Source organism: Apus apus, chromosome 14, assembly GCF_020740795.1.
Source record: "Apus apus isolate bApuApu2 chromosome 14, bApuApu2.pri.cur, whole genome shotgun sequence".
NCBI classification, from domain to species: Eukaryota; Metazoa; Chordata; class Aves; order Apodiformes; family Apodidae; genus Apus; species Apus apus.
Window position 1 is genome coordinate 10,993,828 of NC_067295.1, and position 20,541 is coordinate 11,014,368.

At 37.0% G+C, this 20,541-nt stretch overlaps 1 protein-coding gene across 4 annotated transcripts in view; it reads right to left on the reverse strand.

Annotated features, from left to right (window-relative positions):
• Positions 1 to 20,541, reverse strand: part of CLEC16A (C-type lectin domain containing 16A) — a 64,327-nt gene that overhangs the window by 31,401 nt on the left and 12,385 nt on the right. For all 4 annotated transcript variants that reach the window (XM_051632192.1, XM_051632195.1, XM_051632193.1 and 1 more), the window contains exons 8-16: positions 20,056 to 20,109; positions 17,360 to 17,473; positions 12,233 to 12,461; positions 10,834 to 10,963; positions 7,935 to 8,035; positions 3,730 to 3,852; positions 2,465 to 2,574; positions 1,949 to 1,993; positions 464 to 514 (exon numbers count right to left, since the gene is read on the reverse strand). In XM_051632192.1, the coding sequence (XP_051488152.1) occupies positions 464 to 514; positions 1,949 to 1,993; positions 2,465 to 2,574; positions 3,730 to 3,852; positions 7,935 to 8,035; positions 10,834 to 10,963; positions 12,233 to 12,461; positions 17,360 to 17,473; positions 20,056 to 20,109 (957 nt within the window). The remainder of the gene's footprint in view (positions 1 to 463; positions 515 to 1,948; positions 1,994 to 2,464; positions 2,575 to 3,729; positions 3,853 to 7,934; positions 8,036 to 10,833; positions 10,964 to 12,232; positions 12,462 to 17,359; positions 17,474 to 20,055; positions 20,110 to 20,541) is intronic.

A 20,541-nucleotide genomic window follows, 5' to 3' on the forward strand; every position in this document is an offset into this window, starting at 1 on the left:
TAACACCTTCACAGCTGGTACCGCAGCGCAGCCCAGGCCTCTCCGAGATGAGACAAAGGCCCAGATATTTGCTCCCTAGAACTCCATTCTCTACTTAAAAGTAAAGTGGCACCACTAAAAACTAAAACTTTGCTGGGCTTCAGAAAGATATAGAAAGATTTTCACATTAATAACTAGAAAAAATATTAAGCCAATGTCTCATTTCCCAGGATAAAGTAGTTCTGTATACTCTCAGAAAGTAACAAGCTTTTATTGAATAAAGAGCTGTGAAATTACACATAAATTATTTAACTAAGTGTAGACACACCTCTTCAGAGACAAAAATAACCACACACATTTTGTTATTCTACTCCTGGAATTAAGAGACACCAGCATACTCAGCAGTTATCAATGAGTATTCGCTCTTCTTCCTGCGTGGTATCTGAGTTTGAGGATTTGGAAGAGCGCGAGGGGTGTCACTTACTGTCATGCTCCGGTATTCATCTTCAAACATATCCAGAAAAATCTCTTCTCCCTTTCAAAAAAAAGGCATACAGACACATCATGAAACCTTATGGCTATGGAGCCATGTTTTTGTTCAATTATGTCTTGGATATTCCTGTCCAGGAGCTGGCAGGGGGCTGCAGGGGCCTGCGTGAGGAGAGGCTGGGGCTGCCCTGTGCCAGACACAACCGGCTCCAGTCGGTTTCAGCCGCCTCCAGAGCCCCCCAGCAGCGACAGCTGAGCCCTTCCACAGCACTGATGGCACCTGTGGGAAAACACACTTAAGAAAGGGAGAGAGACTGCTCTGCAGCCTGTGGAGAGGACCGTGGTGGAGCAGATACCCACACTGCAGCAGGTGAATGTGCCCTGAAGGAACTGCAGCCTGTGGCAAACCCACAATAAAGCAGTTTTTTTCCTGAGGGACTGCAGCCTGTGGAGGAGAGGACTCACAATGGGGGAAAAGCATGAGGAGGAAGCAGCAGCAGCAGAAATGGACTGTTACGGACTAACCTCAAACCCACCCTTCCATTCCCCCTGCACCATTCAGCAAGGGGAGAAGCAGAAGAGTCAGAAATGGAGGAGTGAAGTTGAGCTTGGGAAAAGGGAGGGGTGAGGGAAAGGTGTTGGTTTATTTTGTCTTTATTTCTCACTACCTAAATTTAATTGACAATATATTAATTTTCACCACTTTGGGTTTGTTTTGCCCATGATGGTAATCACTTAAGTGATCTCCCTGTCTTTACCTTGACCATAAGAACTTTTCATTTTATATTCTCCCTCCACCCTGTTTGAGGAGGGGGAGTGAGAGCACAGCTGGGTGAGCATCTGGCAGCCCATCAACCCACCACAAGGTACTTGTTTTTTGTAAGCCACACTGAGAAAACATTATTCCAGAGAATTCTAACAAAACAGGGAGATTTTAGACACTTGAAAAATGTAATGGATTTACTGCTCCATATATAGAAGTTAATGCCTAGGGCTAAAAATATTATTTCTCTCATTATTTAAAAAACAAACAACAAAAAAAAGGCAAAAGGTCTACAAGAAGGAAAAAAAAGAATAAGTAAAATTTTAGATCATCATTTCATATAAGACAAAAAATAATGCCCAAAAGAAACACATTCTATACACATTCCATAGTAGTGTCAGTGATTAAAATCCCAGAAAAGCTTTAATAGTGTGGCTCTATTCTATGATATACACAGGAGCTGCAACAACAGCACATGATGGCTAATTTGACCTCCAGTACAAACCCTGTGAGACTTCTGAAAGCCTTTTTCTGGTGTATGTCAGTGTGGCTCAGAAAAAGGCAGGAAAGAGGATTCCTCCAAAACACTCCCTTTATCACAGATATGGAGTTCCCATCTTAAAGCACTGCCTTGGCACTGCGTAGAGACTAGACTGCAATTTGCTTCTAATTTTACATTACATAAAGGTTTTTTCTTACAGCATTTGGCATCTATACCTTATAGAAACGACGAAGAAGATGAACACTTTCTTCCCTGGCACCCTAGAAAAGATGAAATAACAGGTTTCAGGGAGTAAATACACCATTTACTCAGAAGTTGCATTTTAAAAAAAAACCGAAACCAACAAAAAACTCATACAAAAGAGACTGTCTGTTAACATCCTCATACCCATATACTTCAGAATTTCATAGAACATAGTTCTTGCACATAGGAAAATAAAGTTTTGTGATCTTGCCGAGATGGATAATGTATACATTTCAGAGAAAAAGTTAAACATAACCTGCTTGAGAAGTCAGAGTTTATATAGCAAGGTAGCAGCAAAGCTGAGAACAAAGCATGGAATATTGATTCGTTATGTTCACCACACAGAGCTATCAATGGAAAGATGTTTTAGAAGCTCAAATTTCACACTTAAGCTTATTGCAATCAGAAAAAAAACTAATTTTTTCAACTATACATCAATTGCCAAAACAAGTAATGCTGTGACTGGTAATCTGAAAAAAAAAACTTACCTCAAGGCAAGCAAGGTGAACATCTTTCATGATGCTGCCATTTTTAGAAAACACAAGCTGCTTCAGCAACAGGCAGCCAAGTTCTAAAGTTGCCAAACGGATTTTTCCATCTATGAAAATAAAATTTCAATATACAAAACAACAGCAGTTACTCTCATTTCCCAATGTTCTTAAATGTTTCTACTCTTCTCTGCAATTATCATTAATTATGGTCCTCTGTCATACACACCCTATCTGACACAGATGAGTGCTGCTGCTGGCTTGCAATGCTGATGGCTATAAATAAAAAACAAAAAAAGAACTGCAGACTAAAAGCAAAAGAAAATTTAAAGCAGAAAAATGCAATTAGAAGGCAATAAAGATTAATACTATTAGAAAAGAAGCTGTAAACAATGCTTTTATCAATCTGAAGCACAGGGTGAATTACACTAAAATTACAAAAGAATCACAGGTGGTTGGCATGGATAAAGTTACAAGATGAAAGGAAGTTTTGTATATAGCATACATATATAAATGTGCTTTTTATCTGTGACTGACATATCAGCATAACAAGTTAATACTATGTATATCAGACTTGTGAGTCAAACATGCATTAAATTTTATTCTGCAGACAATCAGAAATTTGATAGTGGGTCAATTCCAGGGGAAATCCAGTTCTACTAATTCAAAATTTTAGAAGGGGAAGTGCAGGGACAAGAGCTGTGGCTTGAACTAAAATCGTATTTCCCTGGAATAGGTCACTGAGTCTTGTATCCCTCATTTCACAAAAAAAGCTGAAGTCATGAAAACCCCCCATATTTTCTGCAAAACCATTCAGAACTGAAAATACAATCTGCAATTAAAAAAATAATGAAAGAATTTGCTATCACCTTCAGAGATAAACGGTTACTAAAAGCAAAGGGTACCATGTAGTTTTCAAGACTACTTCTCCACTGGAATTTTACTAGCAAAGGTGTCTCAGATCGTATTTTCATGATTAAATCCTACACTAAGCTGAAATCACTACACATCTCATAATTTGTTTATTAAAAACCAGAGAAAGTAGGAAATAAGACATCAGTTCCCTGTACAGATTTGAGTATAAAAACTATTCAGCAGAAATCTGGAGTTTCTGGTTCCTCAACAGTCAAGGAAAACCTGATAATATCTACTTATTGTTCATCAGGGCATGGTAAACAGACACTTTGTGCTCAAAGAGACTATATAGCTTTTTTCATCTTCAAAAACTTCAACTTGGCAAGAAAATAAATATCAGAAAATGATACCTGGTTGTGCAGCATAATTCATTATCCTGATGAGCCCTTCTGCAAGTACATGATTATATGAATTTCTCTCCTCAGCATGTTGAGCTGGAAGTTGAATTCTCTCCAGCTTGACTGGATCAATTCCTTTTGTGGGGGATGAAGGAAGAAAGGTAAATTAAAAAACAGGAGTACTATTTGAAGTAAGTATTTAATGGACCATAGTAGTTTTCTCAGAATAACATAATTAGCAATACAAGACTGGGCAAGTTAGTTTATGTACCATTGAAAAATCTCAGCCTTAAATGGAGCCTAGTGGGTGAAGACAACTCAAACCCTAAAGTGGGTGGTGACATCCAAATAATTTTGCTGCATATGGAATTCTCAGACTGTTTGCATCTAAATCAAATCAAAGTCAAGCCATAGATCTGAAGAGCATAAAGGCTAAAAAGAAAGAGATGAAAGTCTGACTTTAGATTCTGTTTTGGTAGTAAGTAATCAGTTGACAAATATTTTTTTAAAATAGGAACTGCATTTTGTAACTAGCAGCCTTGTATTTAGTGTAGCCTCCCTGACAGAAATCACAGATTCCACCTTTGTTTAAGAAAATTAAATCCATCTATCTTCAACTTACTTCTCTAAAATAGCAAAGTTTTTCAGAATAGACTGGTTACTGTAAGACCTCAAATTGCAGTTATGGATTGCTGAGGATCTCCCTGTCCTTGTTCTAAAGAATGGTAATTAATAACCCCATAAAACAGGAGATTACTCTATTACAGTTTATAGTTTCTTCCAATCTTGAACTTGTAATGAAGTCTACATAACAACATCATCTGTGATATCTGACTTACTTCTTCACTAAGCACATGTATTTGGAACAACTAATTAAGCTCTGTTGGAAGATTAGTGACAAGTGCTCCCTGTCATGATGAGACTCAATAAAGGGCTGGGAGGGAAGAAAACATTAGGAGCCAGGGCAATCAGAGCATTAGTTTCACAACAACCTAATAGTTTAGTGAAAAGCTAAAGTTTTCCTTCTGGGAAGGAAAGCTGCTTATAAGTAAAACTTCATAGATAATATCTACAGGTAGATGAAGGTCTCAGAGAAGGACATGGTCATTAACCAGCAGAAAACCACTAGAGACTAAGAAAACATGGGGGAAGTATGAGGCAGGACCAGGCAGGTGTTCAAAGTGGCCAAATTGAAACCACAGTGAAAAAACTCATATTCAGCATCTTTCATTGGTTGCCTGCCAAGGATGCAAAATTCTGCAGTCTTGAGATACAGTACATGGTCTAGCAAAATATACAAAGGACGCCTTCTGGAATTAAAGATCTCTCACACACAATTTGCAACTAATTTATTTAGCTGCATACATGAACCCTTTGGGATTCTTTGTTCCTGTTTATATGGATACTACTTGCTGGTGAAAAACAAGCACAAATCCTTTAAAATTGTTCAAGAACATGGTGCAAATTGTAGACTCTGTATCCAAATGGAAGGAGTCACCATCAAAAGCCTCAATGGGGTGTCTGCATTTAGTGACAGAGACTGAGAAGGCTGCTCCCTTAGAAGCAAGGCCTGAAACCAAAGCTCTTGGTTAAGCTATGGAAATTCAGATTTTTTTTTTATTGTGTTGTAGCTGCCTCCTCAGTGCCAGAATGAGTCCAATGGGAGGCAGGAAAGGTGAGAATCAAACCGACCAGCTAGAGAACCAGAAACATATCTGAAACAGCCAATATACTGAAATAGAAAACTGCAATTAATTTTCTGTGGTGTAGAGAGGACAAGCTTGTTTTGCCTTCAGTCACGAGAAATCATCCTAAATTTCCAATTAACTGTTTGTTTGAACTGATTCAAGTGTTCTAGTGAGTATTTACCATCTCTATTAGGCAGTAAATTGATAATCAGACCCTAGACACAAAACTCCTAGAAGTTTTTTACTTCCTGAAACTGGAAAAGCATCTTGGCTCTCCATATTTGGAGAGAGACCTTCATGCCCTTTTGTAAAAGAAAAGCATCATTGACCCATACCTTGAGACAGTCTGTAAGCAGACACATCTCTTGCATTGGACTGTATTCAGATGTAAACAAGTGCTCAGTCCTGAAGCACTTTCATGACTGATACTGAGTTTGATACAGAAAGGAGCAGCTGTACAGCCCCTGAGCTTTTCAAGAATTATATTCTGCTCTTGCATCAAAAACAGGGGCAGTAAATCAGCAGTTTGCAAAGCCCCTCCTCTTCCAGACACAGAAGCATTGATTCTGTGGGCCCCATGGCTGAAAGGAGTTTACTATAGGGAACAAGAGGAGTGGGTTGTCAACTATGAAAACCAAAACTGGATGTCATTATCTGTCTAGCACCTAAGATCTAGGGTCAACGAAAGGGGGAGAAAGGAAAATTGCTTCCAAAGAGCAACAGACTAATGTAAATTGTTGAAAAGGAAAGCCAATGAGTATAGCTTAAAGAATTTTTCATTTAGAGAGGGCTGATGTGACCACCAAAGGATGAAGTGTAGATTTTGACCCTGTAAATGCATAAAAAGGTAACACTAGTTTTAGGGCCAGGATAGTTTTAGTCTCTTAAAAAGTAGGTATTTTGCTGCCTGTTGTATTTCTCTTGGTAACCCTGGATACTGGATGAAAAATAAACAGCATAGAGGTTGCTAAAACTAAGCAGCAAGAGGCTGCAACTGCTGCATTCCTCACCGGTTACAGCAATACTGTAGATGTAAGCAAATCATCTTTGAAACAAGAGAGGATATTGGTCTTTTTTTCTGAGAATCGTTGAAGAGTGATTAATTACACTGAAAGCAAATACAGTGGGCTGAAGGACTGTGGTCTTAAACAGAAGAATTCTTAAGAAACACAACCCTAGGGTGCAGGCTTACTCCCTTACAATGATATTGAAAGAGTTCTGGGGACTCTCTGAAGCTGCAACGGCTTCAACAACTAATGATTTGGGCTATTCACAGCTTCAATTAATGAATTTTAAGTTAAGAGAATCCATCTCTGACAACAGGGTTTCCTAGCACAGTAATGCTCAAAAAGTCCCTCAGGGAAAGACATTTTCTGGAAGCACAGCGGTTACAGGGGAGATGTGGGAAATCAGAGATGTGAGTCAGAGAGGGCTAGAGCAGGGCAAGGCTGTGATGCTATCTTTGGTGACTCTTTGTCATTATTATCTCTTCTTTAAAGAGACTGTGAAAGCCCTGAAATAATCTGCAAACTATAACCTCAAAGAAGCATTCCTTCATTCCTGGAAAAAGATAAAGTCATCAAGAGGGTGGAAGAGAATAGGAGGGGATCAGCTTGTTTAGGTTCCTCAAGACTCTCATTTCTACTCTACTTTCCCATTAGAGGTACCTTGAAGCTAGAACAGAAACCTTACTTTTAAGCATGCCATCACATCTGATGCTCTTTTGCTTAGTTTATTAGAGCAGTGGATTCCTCTAAATTAGTAGCATGTTATAGAAACTATCCTTGTGGAGCAGAAAGTAACTTAAATTCAGCTCTTGATTGCTGAAACATGATTATTTGAGATGTTTACATTAATGCTCCATGAGGCATCTATTCAAAATGCACCCAAAGATAAACAGCAAAAAAGCCAACCATAAAAATCCCTTAGAAAACATTACATATTCCCACACTGTCTGAGTTATAATGAAGTACAAATTCAGCATAGTTTTGCTAGTTTATAAAATAGTCCAGGCTCCCTGGGAGACTTGCAAGATGTATTATGGCACAGAGCACTGACTTAAACAAGCTTTCAATCAGTTATGGCACAATGGATGAGAAGGCTGTTGAGGAATTCCATGGGATAAGAATTACTGAAGGACTGTCAAAGCTGCACAGAAATAGGCAACAGAAATACCTATAGGTTAAAACTGTACAAATAGTTTATTCTATCATATGGAGACAAGTTTGACAATATTTTGTACATGTAGCAATTATCATACATGCAAAGTGGGAAAGAATTAGAGCCCATATATACATGTAGATTAAATATAGTGAACTTCAACTGAAATTAAGACAATAAAAATCAAACACAATCATTAAAAAATAAGTAATTAAAAAGATGATCCTTAGCAACTGTTTTTACTTACAGCATACTTAAAGAATTCCTCACAGTTTACAGAATGCATAAACGTAAGTTACAAACAGATTGTGCCTGTCTAAAGCCATGAGTCTCATTTACTTTTATCCAGAAACAGCAACAATTGCTCACCTTTGTTGTGTGACATTGCATAAAGAAGACAAAGTACAAAGAGGGCGTAGTAATCATCTTCAGCACAGTCCAGTGAATTATAGACCATATCAAGAAAAGGTCTGTGGAAAGGAGTAATTTTGAAATGGTTAAGAAAAAGACTGCAGAAAAATCAGTAACTACCTTGTTGTACATGTTGCTATTGGAAGAGGCAAATTTACAATACTGCACACTTTCAGGCATTAAGCAAAAAATAACTTGTTCAAGAGTACTCAGATTATAGCCATGCTTTTTATTCACATTTTGACACTCATTTTTGTGTTCTAATGGCATTTGTTACAAAATACCTTCCAAAAATTGATTGTTCACACATTTACTGAGTGTTTTGTACAATATTCAGTATGTATGCAGAAGCACTGTACAATGCAAGTGTATGCATAAGTAACTTCTAGGAACTGCTGTCTCTGTTGCATGAAAAAACCCCTATCTTATAACTCATGTACTAAACAGAGCTGAAAAGTTTTTACCATTAAAAGAAAGCAGTTTTCATCAGAAGTTTGGAGGAAGCTACATTATTCTAAAACAGTCAAAAACTTTACTGTCAAACAGTTATATGAAAGAAAAATGATCAAGGAGGGAGCATTTGGATGGAAAAAAGAAAGCTTTGGACTTGAGAAGAGCTTTGTTTTCCTGGGTTTAAGCCTGTGTGACTTATGACATACATCCAGGAAGCTAAAAACAGTACCACGTTTGTCCTTCACCTGTACCCTGAACAGACCAGAAAAGCCCAATTAATCCAGAAGCTGTTTGGACAGATCAGGTATGGCTGAGATTCAGCTGGTATCGGCACAAGCCTGACGGCAAGGAAACCTGGCTTCCTGTCTTAAGCTGGATTGCATCCAACCAGTTCAGAGTACAAGTCCCAATCATCAACAGGTCCTCATCTAGACTAAATACAGGACAGACCCAGAAAAACTTCAGCTGTAAGAAAGTTGCAATAGAAGGTGCAACATAGTATAGAAGTCTCACATACTGGAAAAAACATTGCGGTGTAGCAGATCGTAAAAATAAATTAATTAAAAACAAGCCTTGAGGCTTAAACTTTCCAGTAGTGAGGCACATCAAAATAAAATGCACTAAAAATACCTGGACTTTCTCATTTATGTTCTTCACAGTAGTAAAAGGACTAAGAAATTTAAAAGTTGACTTACCTTTCACAGCTACAGATTTTTTTAAATGCAAACTGTGCTGTTCTCCTTTTATTTTTTAACAACTAATGGATATTTTTTAAAAAGCACTTTTAATATTAAAGGCTGCATTTTCAAATGTATATCTTAAATCTGTAAGCATTTTCTTCCTCTTTACTAGCCTTTTACCAATGACTTGATAGAAGAAATAAATCAAGTGTCATAAGAGTATTGAAACTATTTATTCTTGTGTAGTGTGTCCACAGTTAAAGACTGCAACACATTAGGAATCACTATCATCACAACCATTAATGATTACTCCAGTTTTGGAAGATCTTCCCACTTCAAGCATGATCATTGCATTTTCCACCACCATAGGCATCTTACCCACAAGATTCAGTGATTCCAATCCATGCAGAGAAGCAGCAATACATACTTGACAAATTTCTTGAAATTCAGCTACTGTTTCAAATATTACATTTGGCATATAGACTAACACAAAATGTTAAGCTATAGCAGCCTATCCACCTATATTTTAAAAAATGTATCTACAAAACTAAGGCCAGAAATGCCCTACACATTTATCCTTATGTTAAGAATATTTTTAGCTCTGTACATTCTTTGATTCTGTCTATTTTTAGAAAAGATGCAGGAGGCTGTCAGATCATATCTGCAGATCAAGACAGTCCTGAAATGCAGGCACTTGCCAAATGCATTGCTGTCTCACATGGTAAGTATTTTGCACTTTTCAAGACCTGAACACCTCAGCTGCTTTAGTATTCAATGCAGTCATTGCCAATTCCTTTCTAAAAGCCATTTGACACATATTTAAAGTCAAAATATCAGTAACCTAGAATGATGTATTTTAAAGCCAGTTCAAGTCAAGGTTCAATTTCACTTTTACAGTGAAATTAAATGTTAACTTTATTAATGAAAGTAATCTAAGCTACATCAAAGCTATAACGGAGACAGAATGAAATTCTGGGAATACTAAGCAGCATTTCCCAAGTTTAAAAATAAATTTGATATCCTATTAAACCCATGCATTTCCCCAAGGGACATTTGCAATATACTTCTGTGTCAGAGATGGCACGTTCAGTTTCTTCTCTTTAACACTAATAACAAGAATGCAAAATTCTTGCTGAGGAAGTGTCTTATAGGCATTTGATATATCCAAGTTTAAACTCTGGAGTCAGGGCAATTTCTGCTCACAGAAACACTTAAAAATCTTATCACAAAGAGAAGTTTCCAATAACCCTAAGACATGCTAATGGACCTTGGAAACTGCACATAATTTAGTAAAGTTTATTCATAACGACTACTACTAAAATTCTGCAAAATTCAGTCCTGAACTGAGGCATTTTCCTTGTTTATTTCCTACAGGTGTATACAACGTTGACAAATGTGACCATAAGTAGCATTAAGAAAACTTCTCTGGCTTAATTTAGAGGTTTAGAAAATTCTAGTTTTATTGACTTAATTCTGTAATTCAACTTCACCAAATTAAGGCATCACAATTGCAATAAAGGGAAGCACAAACTTCAGAAAGGAACAGGACCCTCTCCATGTCATGGCCATGTCCCATTTTTCTGTTGCCCCACTTATCTGTGAGCCAGAAGAATTCCTGTAATTTTATTTTGGGGCAGTTTGAAACATCCCTTAAGAGAAGTGAGAGTTAATGGGAAGGCAAGTGAGGAAGGAATCCAGCAAAATATATTACAGTTCTTTTATACCTGTTCCAGTTTGTTATTTCACTCCCAGAGGCAGCTGCACTCTTTTCTTCATCAGTTGTATTCTGTTCTGTCACCGTAGAGATAGACAATTCTGACAGTTTACATCTCTCCATAATGACCATCTCTATTTCTAAAAGAAAAGAACAAAAAACCAAAACAACCAAAATTTGATATTTTAAACAAACCATTATCACAAGTCTTTTTTTAGTTTCTCTTTACATTAAAAGTGATCGATGAAACCACAGGTAAGATGAATAGCCAAAACTTCAGAAAGGTTAGTGAATGAAAAGCTTTAGGCAAATTTTCCTCCCAATAAAATAGTTTGCTTACATGTTTTCGTTTCTTTAAGGAATTTAACTGCTATAAGAAATGTATACATATACAAAATATAGGTAAAGCAAACATATAGATTATTTTTGCAAATAAGCAACAGTAACCCCCCTTCCATTCCAAACCACAGGAAGAAAACCCACAGAACCTCTTTCTGGAAAAAAAAATATAAAAATTGTGAAAATGCTGGTGAGACTGGGGCATAGGTGGACATCAAGCTTCACAGGGGGTGTAAATAGGTTTCTACAACTACAGCAAACAGGGTATCTGGTCCCCAGTGTTTCACACCCATTGGCTTTAAATAGATGCACGGGGACCAAATCTAGCTGTTGCTTAAGAATTTGGACAAAGATGACTACTAAATGCACCAGTTAGAACAGCAGATCATGTCATACTTTCTTCAAATCATGGCAAATAATACACCACTAGTTATTGGACACCATTTAAGGAAAGCCTTCTCAGACAGTTCACCTAAATCAAAATGCAACTATGTTTGGAGAGGGCTGTCGAAGCATAAAGGCCTTGTTTTCAATTGTTCGCATGCAATTCTGCCACACTTTTCTCAATTTATATCTAAGATAAACACTAGTTTCTTATGTACATCCTTCTAAGTTGCTAACTAGTAAAATAAACAGTTCTGATATGCTTTATGACCTCTCAACCTATAAAATAAGTTCTTAAGGTTGGCATTGAGTCAAAAATCCTGAAATGATGCAATTAAAAAAAACCTTAACCAACTTCCAAAGGTAAAGTGGAAAAAGTTACAAAGTTGTAAAGTCTACTTATAAAGCCTCCATAATCATGTACACCTGGCTGCATCCACTTGTGATAATGGCCAAAATCTACAGGAAGATATGAAAACACTAGCATAATTTTTTAAACCAATTTAAGTACATGTTCTGACAGAATGAGTTAACATGAGAAAAAAATACAGCCAAACACTGAAACAAATTTAAGAGTCCCACCTTTACCTACTAAAACAAGAGAACAAATAACAGATCACAACTAAGTTCATACAGTAAATAAAAGTATTCAAATTCTAAGCATATCTCTTTGGTGATATACTCACCTTCATTTTCACTGCTTGTTCTCACGCCCTTCGAACTTGCTTCTGTACCTTTAGTTTTATCTAGGTCATCTTGATTATCCTCAGATCCTCTCTCCTCTTCATCTTCTTCCCCAACATTTTTATAGTTGGGTCTTTTCTGTACCCTCTTCTTCCCCTTCTGTTTGTTAATTTCAAGAGACCTCTCAAGTGTTTCTGTTGGTTTTATGAAACATCGGATACTTGACTTTGCCTGTAAATTTGAAGAGTTCACACTGAGTTATAGGAAGATGTGTAAAGTTTATGTAAAAGAAAACAAGCATACCACTTACAAATCTCAAATCCATTACAAAACACAAGAAAGCAGACCTCAAGTCATATCAAATCATTCGTAGACAATTATCTCCAAAGCAACATATCCTACAGAACCAATATTAAAAAGTATGCCATCTTGAGACAAAAGGATATAGAACTACTTTTTTCATCAATGGCAGTTTATTAAGTTTTTTGACTCCTTGGAGCTTTCTTAACAGGTGGGACAGCTAGTACTTACAAAATTAAGACACCTTTTGCAAAAAGGATAAAGCCAGCAAAATACAAAGTGTGTGTTGACAGCAATGTTCTAATACAAAGTATGGCAGAAGCAGAGATAAAACCATTGCTCTGTACCACAAGCTTTATTTGAATCTTAAGCTTCCCTCATCAGCATACTAGTCCTTGTATCAACTAGGAACAAATGGAACTGACATCAACCTGTTTTAGGCCTCCAGATAATGACTTAACAAGTCCAGAAAAACAATACCATTTCCTTTGTTAAAATTTAATATATCCATGTTCTACCCAAAGATATCAGAAGTTTATATTTTAAGTCAATGCACTATTTTTGGACAAGGAGACAAACAGTATTCAACCAATACTTAATTTTCCTGATGAACAATTTACAGAACAAGAAAATAAATTTTGATGACAAATCTCTCCCAGAGGAAATAAGTACTTCCAGGAGTCTGTACCATCCTAACAACAGAGAACAATGTATTCTTAGAGAAAGACACAAGACACTACAAGAACTTCTGTGACTAGCAGGACTAATAAATTTTGGTGTCCCACAATTCTGCAGATTGCTTCTGAGCTTTGATGCTTTGAGCTCCCTTCTCACTTGTCAGGCCTGCCAGCTGGATTACCAGAGTCCATGCTCTCCCTCACCCAGAGCTATACACATCTATCAGCCAAACATCTCTGAGGAGTGCAACACGTGGTTTGGGGGCTTCCTGCCATCATGGGTTTATGCAGAACAAGACTGCTACAGAAACACCATTACCCTTCAGCCCTTGATACTTCAATCACATTTGGCTGATGCTGGCTTATAAAAAAGGTTTCATAGAAATCTTGCATAAGTTACCTTATACTTGGCACTGAAACAAACCATACAAGAGGAGGAATCCTTCATGATACCAAAAAACCCACACTGTGAAACTCACCACACTTATGTCCCACAGTAACCTCTATGATATATTTTTAGTCTGATCAAAGTGCGACATAAGGTTTTAAAGCAACCACAGTTACAAGCAGATAACCTTTTATTGATGGCTTCTGATCAGAAAAGTTGTAAGAAAAGGGGAGAACACATTAAGTCCCAGTCTTTAGCACACAAGCTGCGTAATGTATTTTCCCTTCCCTGCATTCACTTCTTACAATTGCTTCCTAGAATTCTGTAGCTACTTTCTTTATGAAGTCTGCATGCACCTAACATCCTCACATGTCTAACACTCCTAGCCTTATGAGCAAAGTAACAGAAGAGACCAATAGACAGAGATGTGTTTGTAAGCACCGAACCATGGTCTGGTCCACCTCAAGTAAAAATGCTAAGAAAAAATTAACATATATATTCTGTTCTGCTAAATATAACAAGGCTATACATCTAAAACATTCTAAAATCAGACTTCAAAGGGATTTATTTAGATAAATTATGTACTAAGTTGGTTACACAGTTTGAGATACTGCTATTTCATACATTTAAAATGTTTTTCAATTCTAGTTTCAATTTTGTTCTGTTTTCTTCAATGAGTGCTGGTAAAATAAGGCAGTACTGGTAGCAGCTTTTACAGGAAGGAGAAAGTAGGTTAAACAAGAAATTAAGAACATGAAGTAGGTAGAACTGGCCCACATCCAAAGTATGCAGGAGAACAGATCTCAGAGCAAGGTAAACCTTAGTGTGATGACTGCTAACAACTCGAAAGACATTCTGGTGGCTACACATATTCAACTCTTATCAGGAGGTAAGTTAGTATTTCTTCTGATGCCACCTAGAAAGACAAATACAGGGAAAAAATACGGAAAGAAAAGTGTATTTTAATTTGCTATACTTTGAGGTGGAGAAGCTGTTCAATGGAGGCTGGGCAGTCATTACTGCCCTATGATGTGCAGCAGATCTCCATGGGTTATTGCCAATTCATAAGCTCTCAGCAGTTAGATCTGCTGGTGATTTTTTTCCACAAAGTGATTTCCAGTAAAAACTATCATTTGTTCCTGTCATGACAACTACCATTGTTCTTTTGCCTTAAATAACTCTGGATATGTTGCATTTACACACAGCAAGTGCAACTCTTCTAAGCTTTTTTGTTAAGTATTCTTAACTCATTTGGTATCCTATCAAAAGGACACACGAGCCAGCTTCTGCTCATCTCAGCCCACAGTCCCTACACCTCATTCCACTGTAATTCACTTTTTTAGGAAGATGAATACAAGACATGAGGTTCTACTTTCTTTGGGTTTTAGAAACTACATGTTAGTTAGAAGCTGACAGTTACACTTCAATGTAAAGATATCAAGACATCTCAGTTACAAGAGATGAGTAGTGTTAGGTACAGAGCAGGGAGATAACTGGGGTTATCTCGCAGTGATATCCCTGAAACAACAAGCTTAGGAAAGTAACAAAATTATTACCATGGGAAATTATAACAGAAAGGAAGAAGTAAAATATGTTTGGGTCTAACTTCAGAACAAATGCCATCCTAAATTCAGTCAAAAAGTAAATTAGAAACCTTGCTTATCACTTTTTATCTACTAAGCCCAGAACAAGCAATTCTAAAGCAGCCTCTGAAATAGCTTCCATTATTCAACAGAAGTTTGTCATTTCTTTTCAACAGCGTACAGTGATTCTGATATACCTTAAAGTCCAAAGAACAGTCCCTGAAATGACAAACAGTGCTAAAAAATCAACTTCCCTAAGAAGTTCTATCACAGAGCAACAAGAAACTGCCTCACCTTTACTTGTCTATATGTCTTCTGTATCTACAGCCAACTTTAGCCTCAATACATTCAGCTGCGTATCAATAGAAAACACTATGCAACATGCAGTAGATGTTCATACTCATCAACAGAGAGCAGTTAATTGGAAGCAGGCCACGGAGCCTTCTGCTAAAGATTACTTCCTGCTCTTTCTGCAAATAATCAACCTCCACCAGTAGGCTTTCTGACAGTACAGGTTTTCCCCTCCAAAGTTTCATTGAAGAGTATGGTTGAATTTACTAAAACCTGAAGCTTCTCCTGTGAAAGCTTCTTCCTCATCCACCAGAAATGCCACCATTCTGCTCTCCCTGTAACAAACCTTCACCTCTAGCTGTTTCACTGTCTCTCCTGGAAAGTCAATATCCCTCCTATTTACTACCTGTTCAGGTATGACAGAATTTCCAGTTTACATGCCAGAGGACACATCTTTAAGACCAGTAAGAAGCAGCAACCTAAACAGTATTACAGAGAACAGGTAAACAAAAATTTATAAGAACCCCTAATATTTCTAACAGTGCCAGGACACCAACATACATAACATTCTGCAATTCTGTACAGTAACTGTGACAGGAAAAGAAAATCTCACTTCTGCAACAACTTGTGCCCTACCCTCTCACCACAAATTTCCTAGTAACAAAACTGCTTCTGGTACAAGTAACACACATGACATAGAGACAGCTAGCAGAAGCTCAGACATTTGCAAACACATGAGATTGCATTCAGTCAGCTCTACCATTCCACTGTAATGTTTTCTAAAAAAGATTAGGTTTGAAATATCAAGGTCAACAGTACAAAATACCAGAACCCAAGAACTACTGGCTAAAATCAGCCCACACAATTTCTGCTGCACAGTAGGAAGAAATCTGAAAAAGCTGACTTCTATCTCTCCCTTGAAACTCCCAGAGAAATAGCCAGTGCAGGCAAAGAACATTCGTAAGAACTTACTGCTTGCTATGAATTAAACATTCAGTCAGTAACACTTTGCTGACCAGTCAGATATTAGGGGACACGTTCAATCTTTAGACAGAACTACAGTCAGAAGCCTCCTAACCAAAGTAAGGTCATACCTCCTTCTTATCACCAAACAGGCCTATAAAAATCAACAGGCAAGCATTTCACAAACTCTGAATCCCACAATAAAAGAGAAAAAACCAAACATGTACATGACACACTTAGAAAAACACTAACAGCCATCTAGCAACAGCTACACAGGGCTAAACCTGAAGGTACAAGGGCAATGACAGTTACAGCACTCCCATCTGTTTGTGTCTGCTCAATATACTATAATCCTTACTGATGCACACTTCCAGAGATGATCTTTTTTTACTGCTAAAACTTTAGGCATGTTCAGATGAAAAACTTCATTTCCTTCTATATCCAAGGGATTTACCAAAAAGCCAGGTGTTTTTTTTCTAGGTCTCTCATTTCTACTACAAGTTGCATAACAAAGTAATTTCACGGTAAAGTTGTGATGACTCATTTCTGTTTTACTATCAAAGAGCTGATAACAAAACCTAAACACTGAAGGCTAGATTATAAAAGTATCCCATAAAAATGAAGGAAGCCTTTGCAGTGTCTGACTCCCACAGAAGCAACTAAGTATTTTGTTTTGTCCCCTACACATTCTTATATAACTGCCTGAAATACATATGCATACACAGAAATGCTGGAACCTTGACAATAACATAATACTGCAAGTTGCACAGAGCATTTTACTGCTATCATATCCAACAAATAAAGCTGATGATTCCTATTGCTGCTCTTCCAACACAAGTCCTGTAGCTTACCAGTTTCCAGATATCTGATTTTGTGTTTCAACTTGCCTCTAAAAATAAAAATGTTAAAGTTTAGTGGTCCACTTACTGGGTTTTTCTGTATATCTTGCTCAACTTTAGAAGAAAAGACCGAAAGGTCACCATTAAGAATAACCTCAGCCAGTGAGTTCACCAAAGGAGCGTAATGTATAATTAGAAAAACCTATTAAAAGAAGGGTAGAAAGAAATATCAGACATGTGTTACAGAACACATATATTTCACAGTTTCAGTCACTGAACATACTTCTTTGACCTTATTAAACAGGTATCTTAAGTTTGCATATACATAACAATTAGAAACACCAACAGCTCATGAAATCTACTTCAAATCACAAAAGACCATAATTCTCTCCAGGTATTTGGCCTCTCCATTTTACTCTACCTAGTTTTAATAATCCTTCATATTCCTCCCTCCTTTGGAGAAACATAAATTCTCTCTTCTCATCAGCTGTGAGGGGACAGTTGTGTGATATTCTAGCAAGAAACACAGATAAAACTGCTCCAGAAAATTGTTTTTTTTCTGAGAAGCTACACAAACTGATGCTGCTGCTGCACAGCACCCACTGACCTTCTTGCATGCCAGTGAGTGGCAGGACTCCTGCAAGCTTGTGTTGTGCACACATTTACTCTGCTGTGATTCATGGGTAAGTGTCATGTAATAGGCTGAACTGGATTAGCAGCAGCTTTTCTGGTTATGAAATTGCAATGAATTATAATCTAGCTTCAAAGCAGCTACATAACACAGGAATGAGGGCCTTACTGACTATAACATTAAAGCACTTGCTCAGAAGAGCTTCAGTGCTTGAACATAGTTCTGTTTACACTAACCACTAGATTTTTAAGTAAAGCTTTACAAAGTTGGCCTAGCAAACAATTGGCTTCTGGATAGAACCAGCTCAGGTCCAGCTGCAACAGCCTTTTGTCAGCTTAGAAACTCTCTCTTCACAGGAATATCAAAGCTGGATCCCCAAACAGTGGCTGTAGCTGAAAAATCCCCAAACGATTTCTAAATCAGTAAACCCAAACATTGTTTTGACAATATTCAGATAAACATCATTTCCACAGGTTTTTGGATTAAAGTCAGAATCATTCCAGACCTTCAAAAGTGAAGTGATTATGAGCACGCAGTGGCGACCTAAGTAAAACTTTGGAAAGTCACAACACACTTCAGAAATACTTGGAACAACTTCACAAATCTAATTCAGAAAGCATAGCTCAGCTACTCACAGGCATGCTTTGGCATAAGTACATTCTATGTTCATTATGTGAACAATGGATGAAAATCCACTGCTAGGGTGAGTCTCTTGAGCCCTTGTCTCTAATACATAACATCTGAAGTGCATGCCTGGTGGCAATCACAGAAATAGTGAAGAAGGTTTTTCATCTACTCAGTGCACACTTCTTCAGATCCCACTCCATCAAACACAGACTCTTATTAATAGGAGGTGGAAAAAGATGCATTTCTGCTGGTTACAGAGAAAGTAGCTTGATTTTCTACATCACATCCCATTCTGATACACAACATTTGCTCACAGCTCTTTATAGTTTGGAAAAAAGTTCCATTTTCTTTATTAAAAACAATAAAGAACATAGAAATCTTTATGTGGTACCTAGCCAATACTTCTGCTGAAAGCAAGATGTTAAGAGGCCAGCATGCACAACTCTATGATGCAGATCCCTTTAGTTACAAGAAGCTGTTGCTCCCAAGGTTTTATCTGTGCCAAATAGCTCCCACCTCACCAGAAATTTTTAGGTTGCAATGAAGAAGCATCAAGCTGTAACACCCTGAAAATCACATTTTTCAGGAAAGTTCTTCAAAAAAAGAAGATGAGGTTACAGGCCAGATCATATTAAAATGACAGTAAAATCATAAAGTAAATGTACTGTACATTTACATTTTACTGCAAAATGTAAAATCATAAGTTCAAAGAAAAAAGCATAAATTTTATGAACACAAGTCAAAACTATAGTCAGAGAAAATAATTTAAGAAAACTACTCTCATAGTATGCACTTAAGACTACAGGGAGAAAATATTATTTTTCCCTACAACAAAAAAAAATTTCCATTGTAAAACACTCTTCATTTGAAAATAAGCTCCAGAAAGAAAAGGAAACGGGACTGGAAAGAATAAGAAATAACAAGTACTTAATTATAGACTTAAGGTATAGGCACAATTAAATTAAAATTGTGAGAAGGTTTGAGATTTTGGTGGTGGCGGGTTATTTGGGGTTTGTTTGTGGTTGGTTTTGTTGTTGTTGTTTGCTTTTTAAAAACAAAAAACAACCCCAAACAAACAACTCAATCAAAACACCCCATGCTCCCTCTGTTTTTCAAAGAGGAAAATTCAAACCTGGAATCTTCCACAGCTTTGGCAGATTCAAAGTGCAACACAGCATCTAGCTCAATTTCACCTGCAAGTTTACTAAATTCTGTTCCAGCACATTGCATGGCCTTCTTATGCCTCATTTGTCAGGCAGTGTACACAAACTATAATCACTGAATGCTCTAACCTTTGCTATGGGATCCTCAGAAGAATGACCTTAAGTAAACTAAGCAGCTATTTTTCTGTCGATAAAAAGACAAATTATCTTGCTTTAAAAAGAAAACAAAAAAACGAACTGACTGGGTTAAAACATTGTTTACCAAATTGTCATTAATGGCTTTGTCAAAACAGACAAAAATACAGTAATTTAAAAATGATAACACTACTGTAAAACATTCCAAAACGGGACAAAAATACTTACTTGAGAAAGAAGATAGAGAGAAACTTGGAGACTTATTTTTGGACGCTCTCCACCCTACAGGAAAAATGTTATAAGAAATGTTGGTTTATTGACACAAAGTTAAAGCATTTACACAGTTTAGTATTTTATTTAAAACAAACCTTTTAACACTGCATTGTTCCACATTGTGCTAAAAAATATTCAGAAGGCATCATGCTAGTTAACATCCACTTCTTATAAACTATTTCAAATTAACACTCTCCAAATGTATGTGTCCCTTTACATACTTAAAGATTTGCTATTGATTACAGTCTTTCATAATGTCTTCAGTAACTTAAATTTAACAGGTATCTAAGAAGTATATTGGTTTTCAGGATGCTACTAGTCCTTCAAAAAGAAGCTCTGTTATCATTCTTTGACATCTACTCAAAGAATCAGCTATTTAGAAACAATGCAATATTGCTCACATAATAAAACCACGTTCTTCACAGACAATTCTCTAAATCA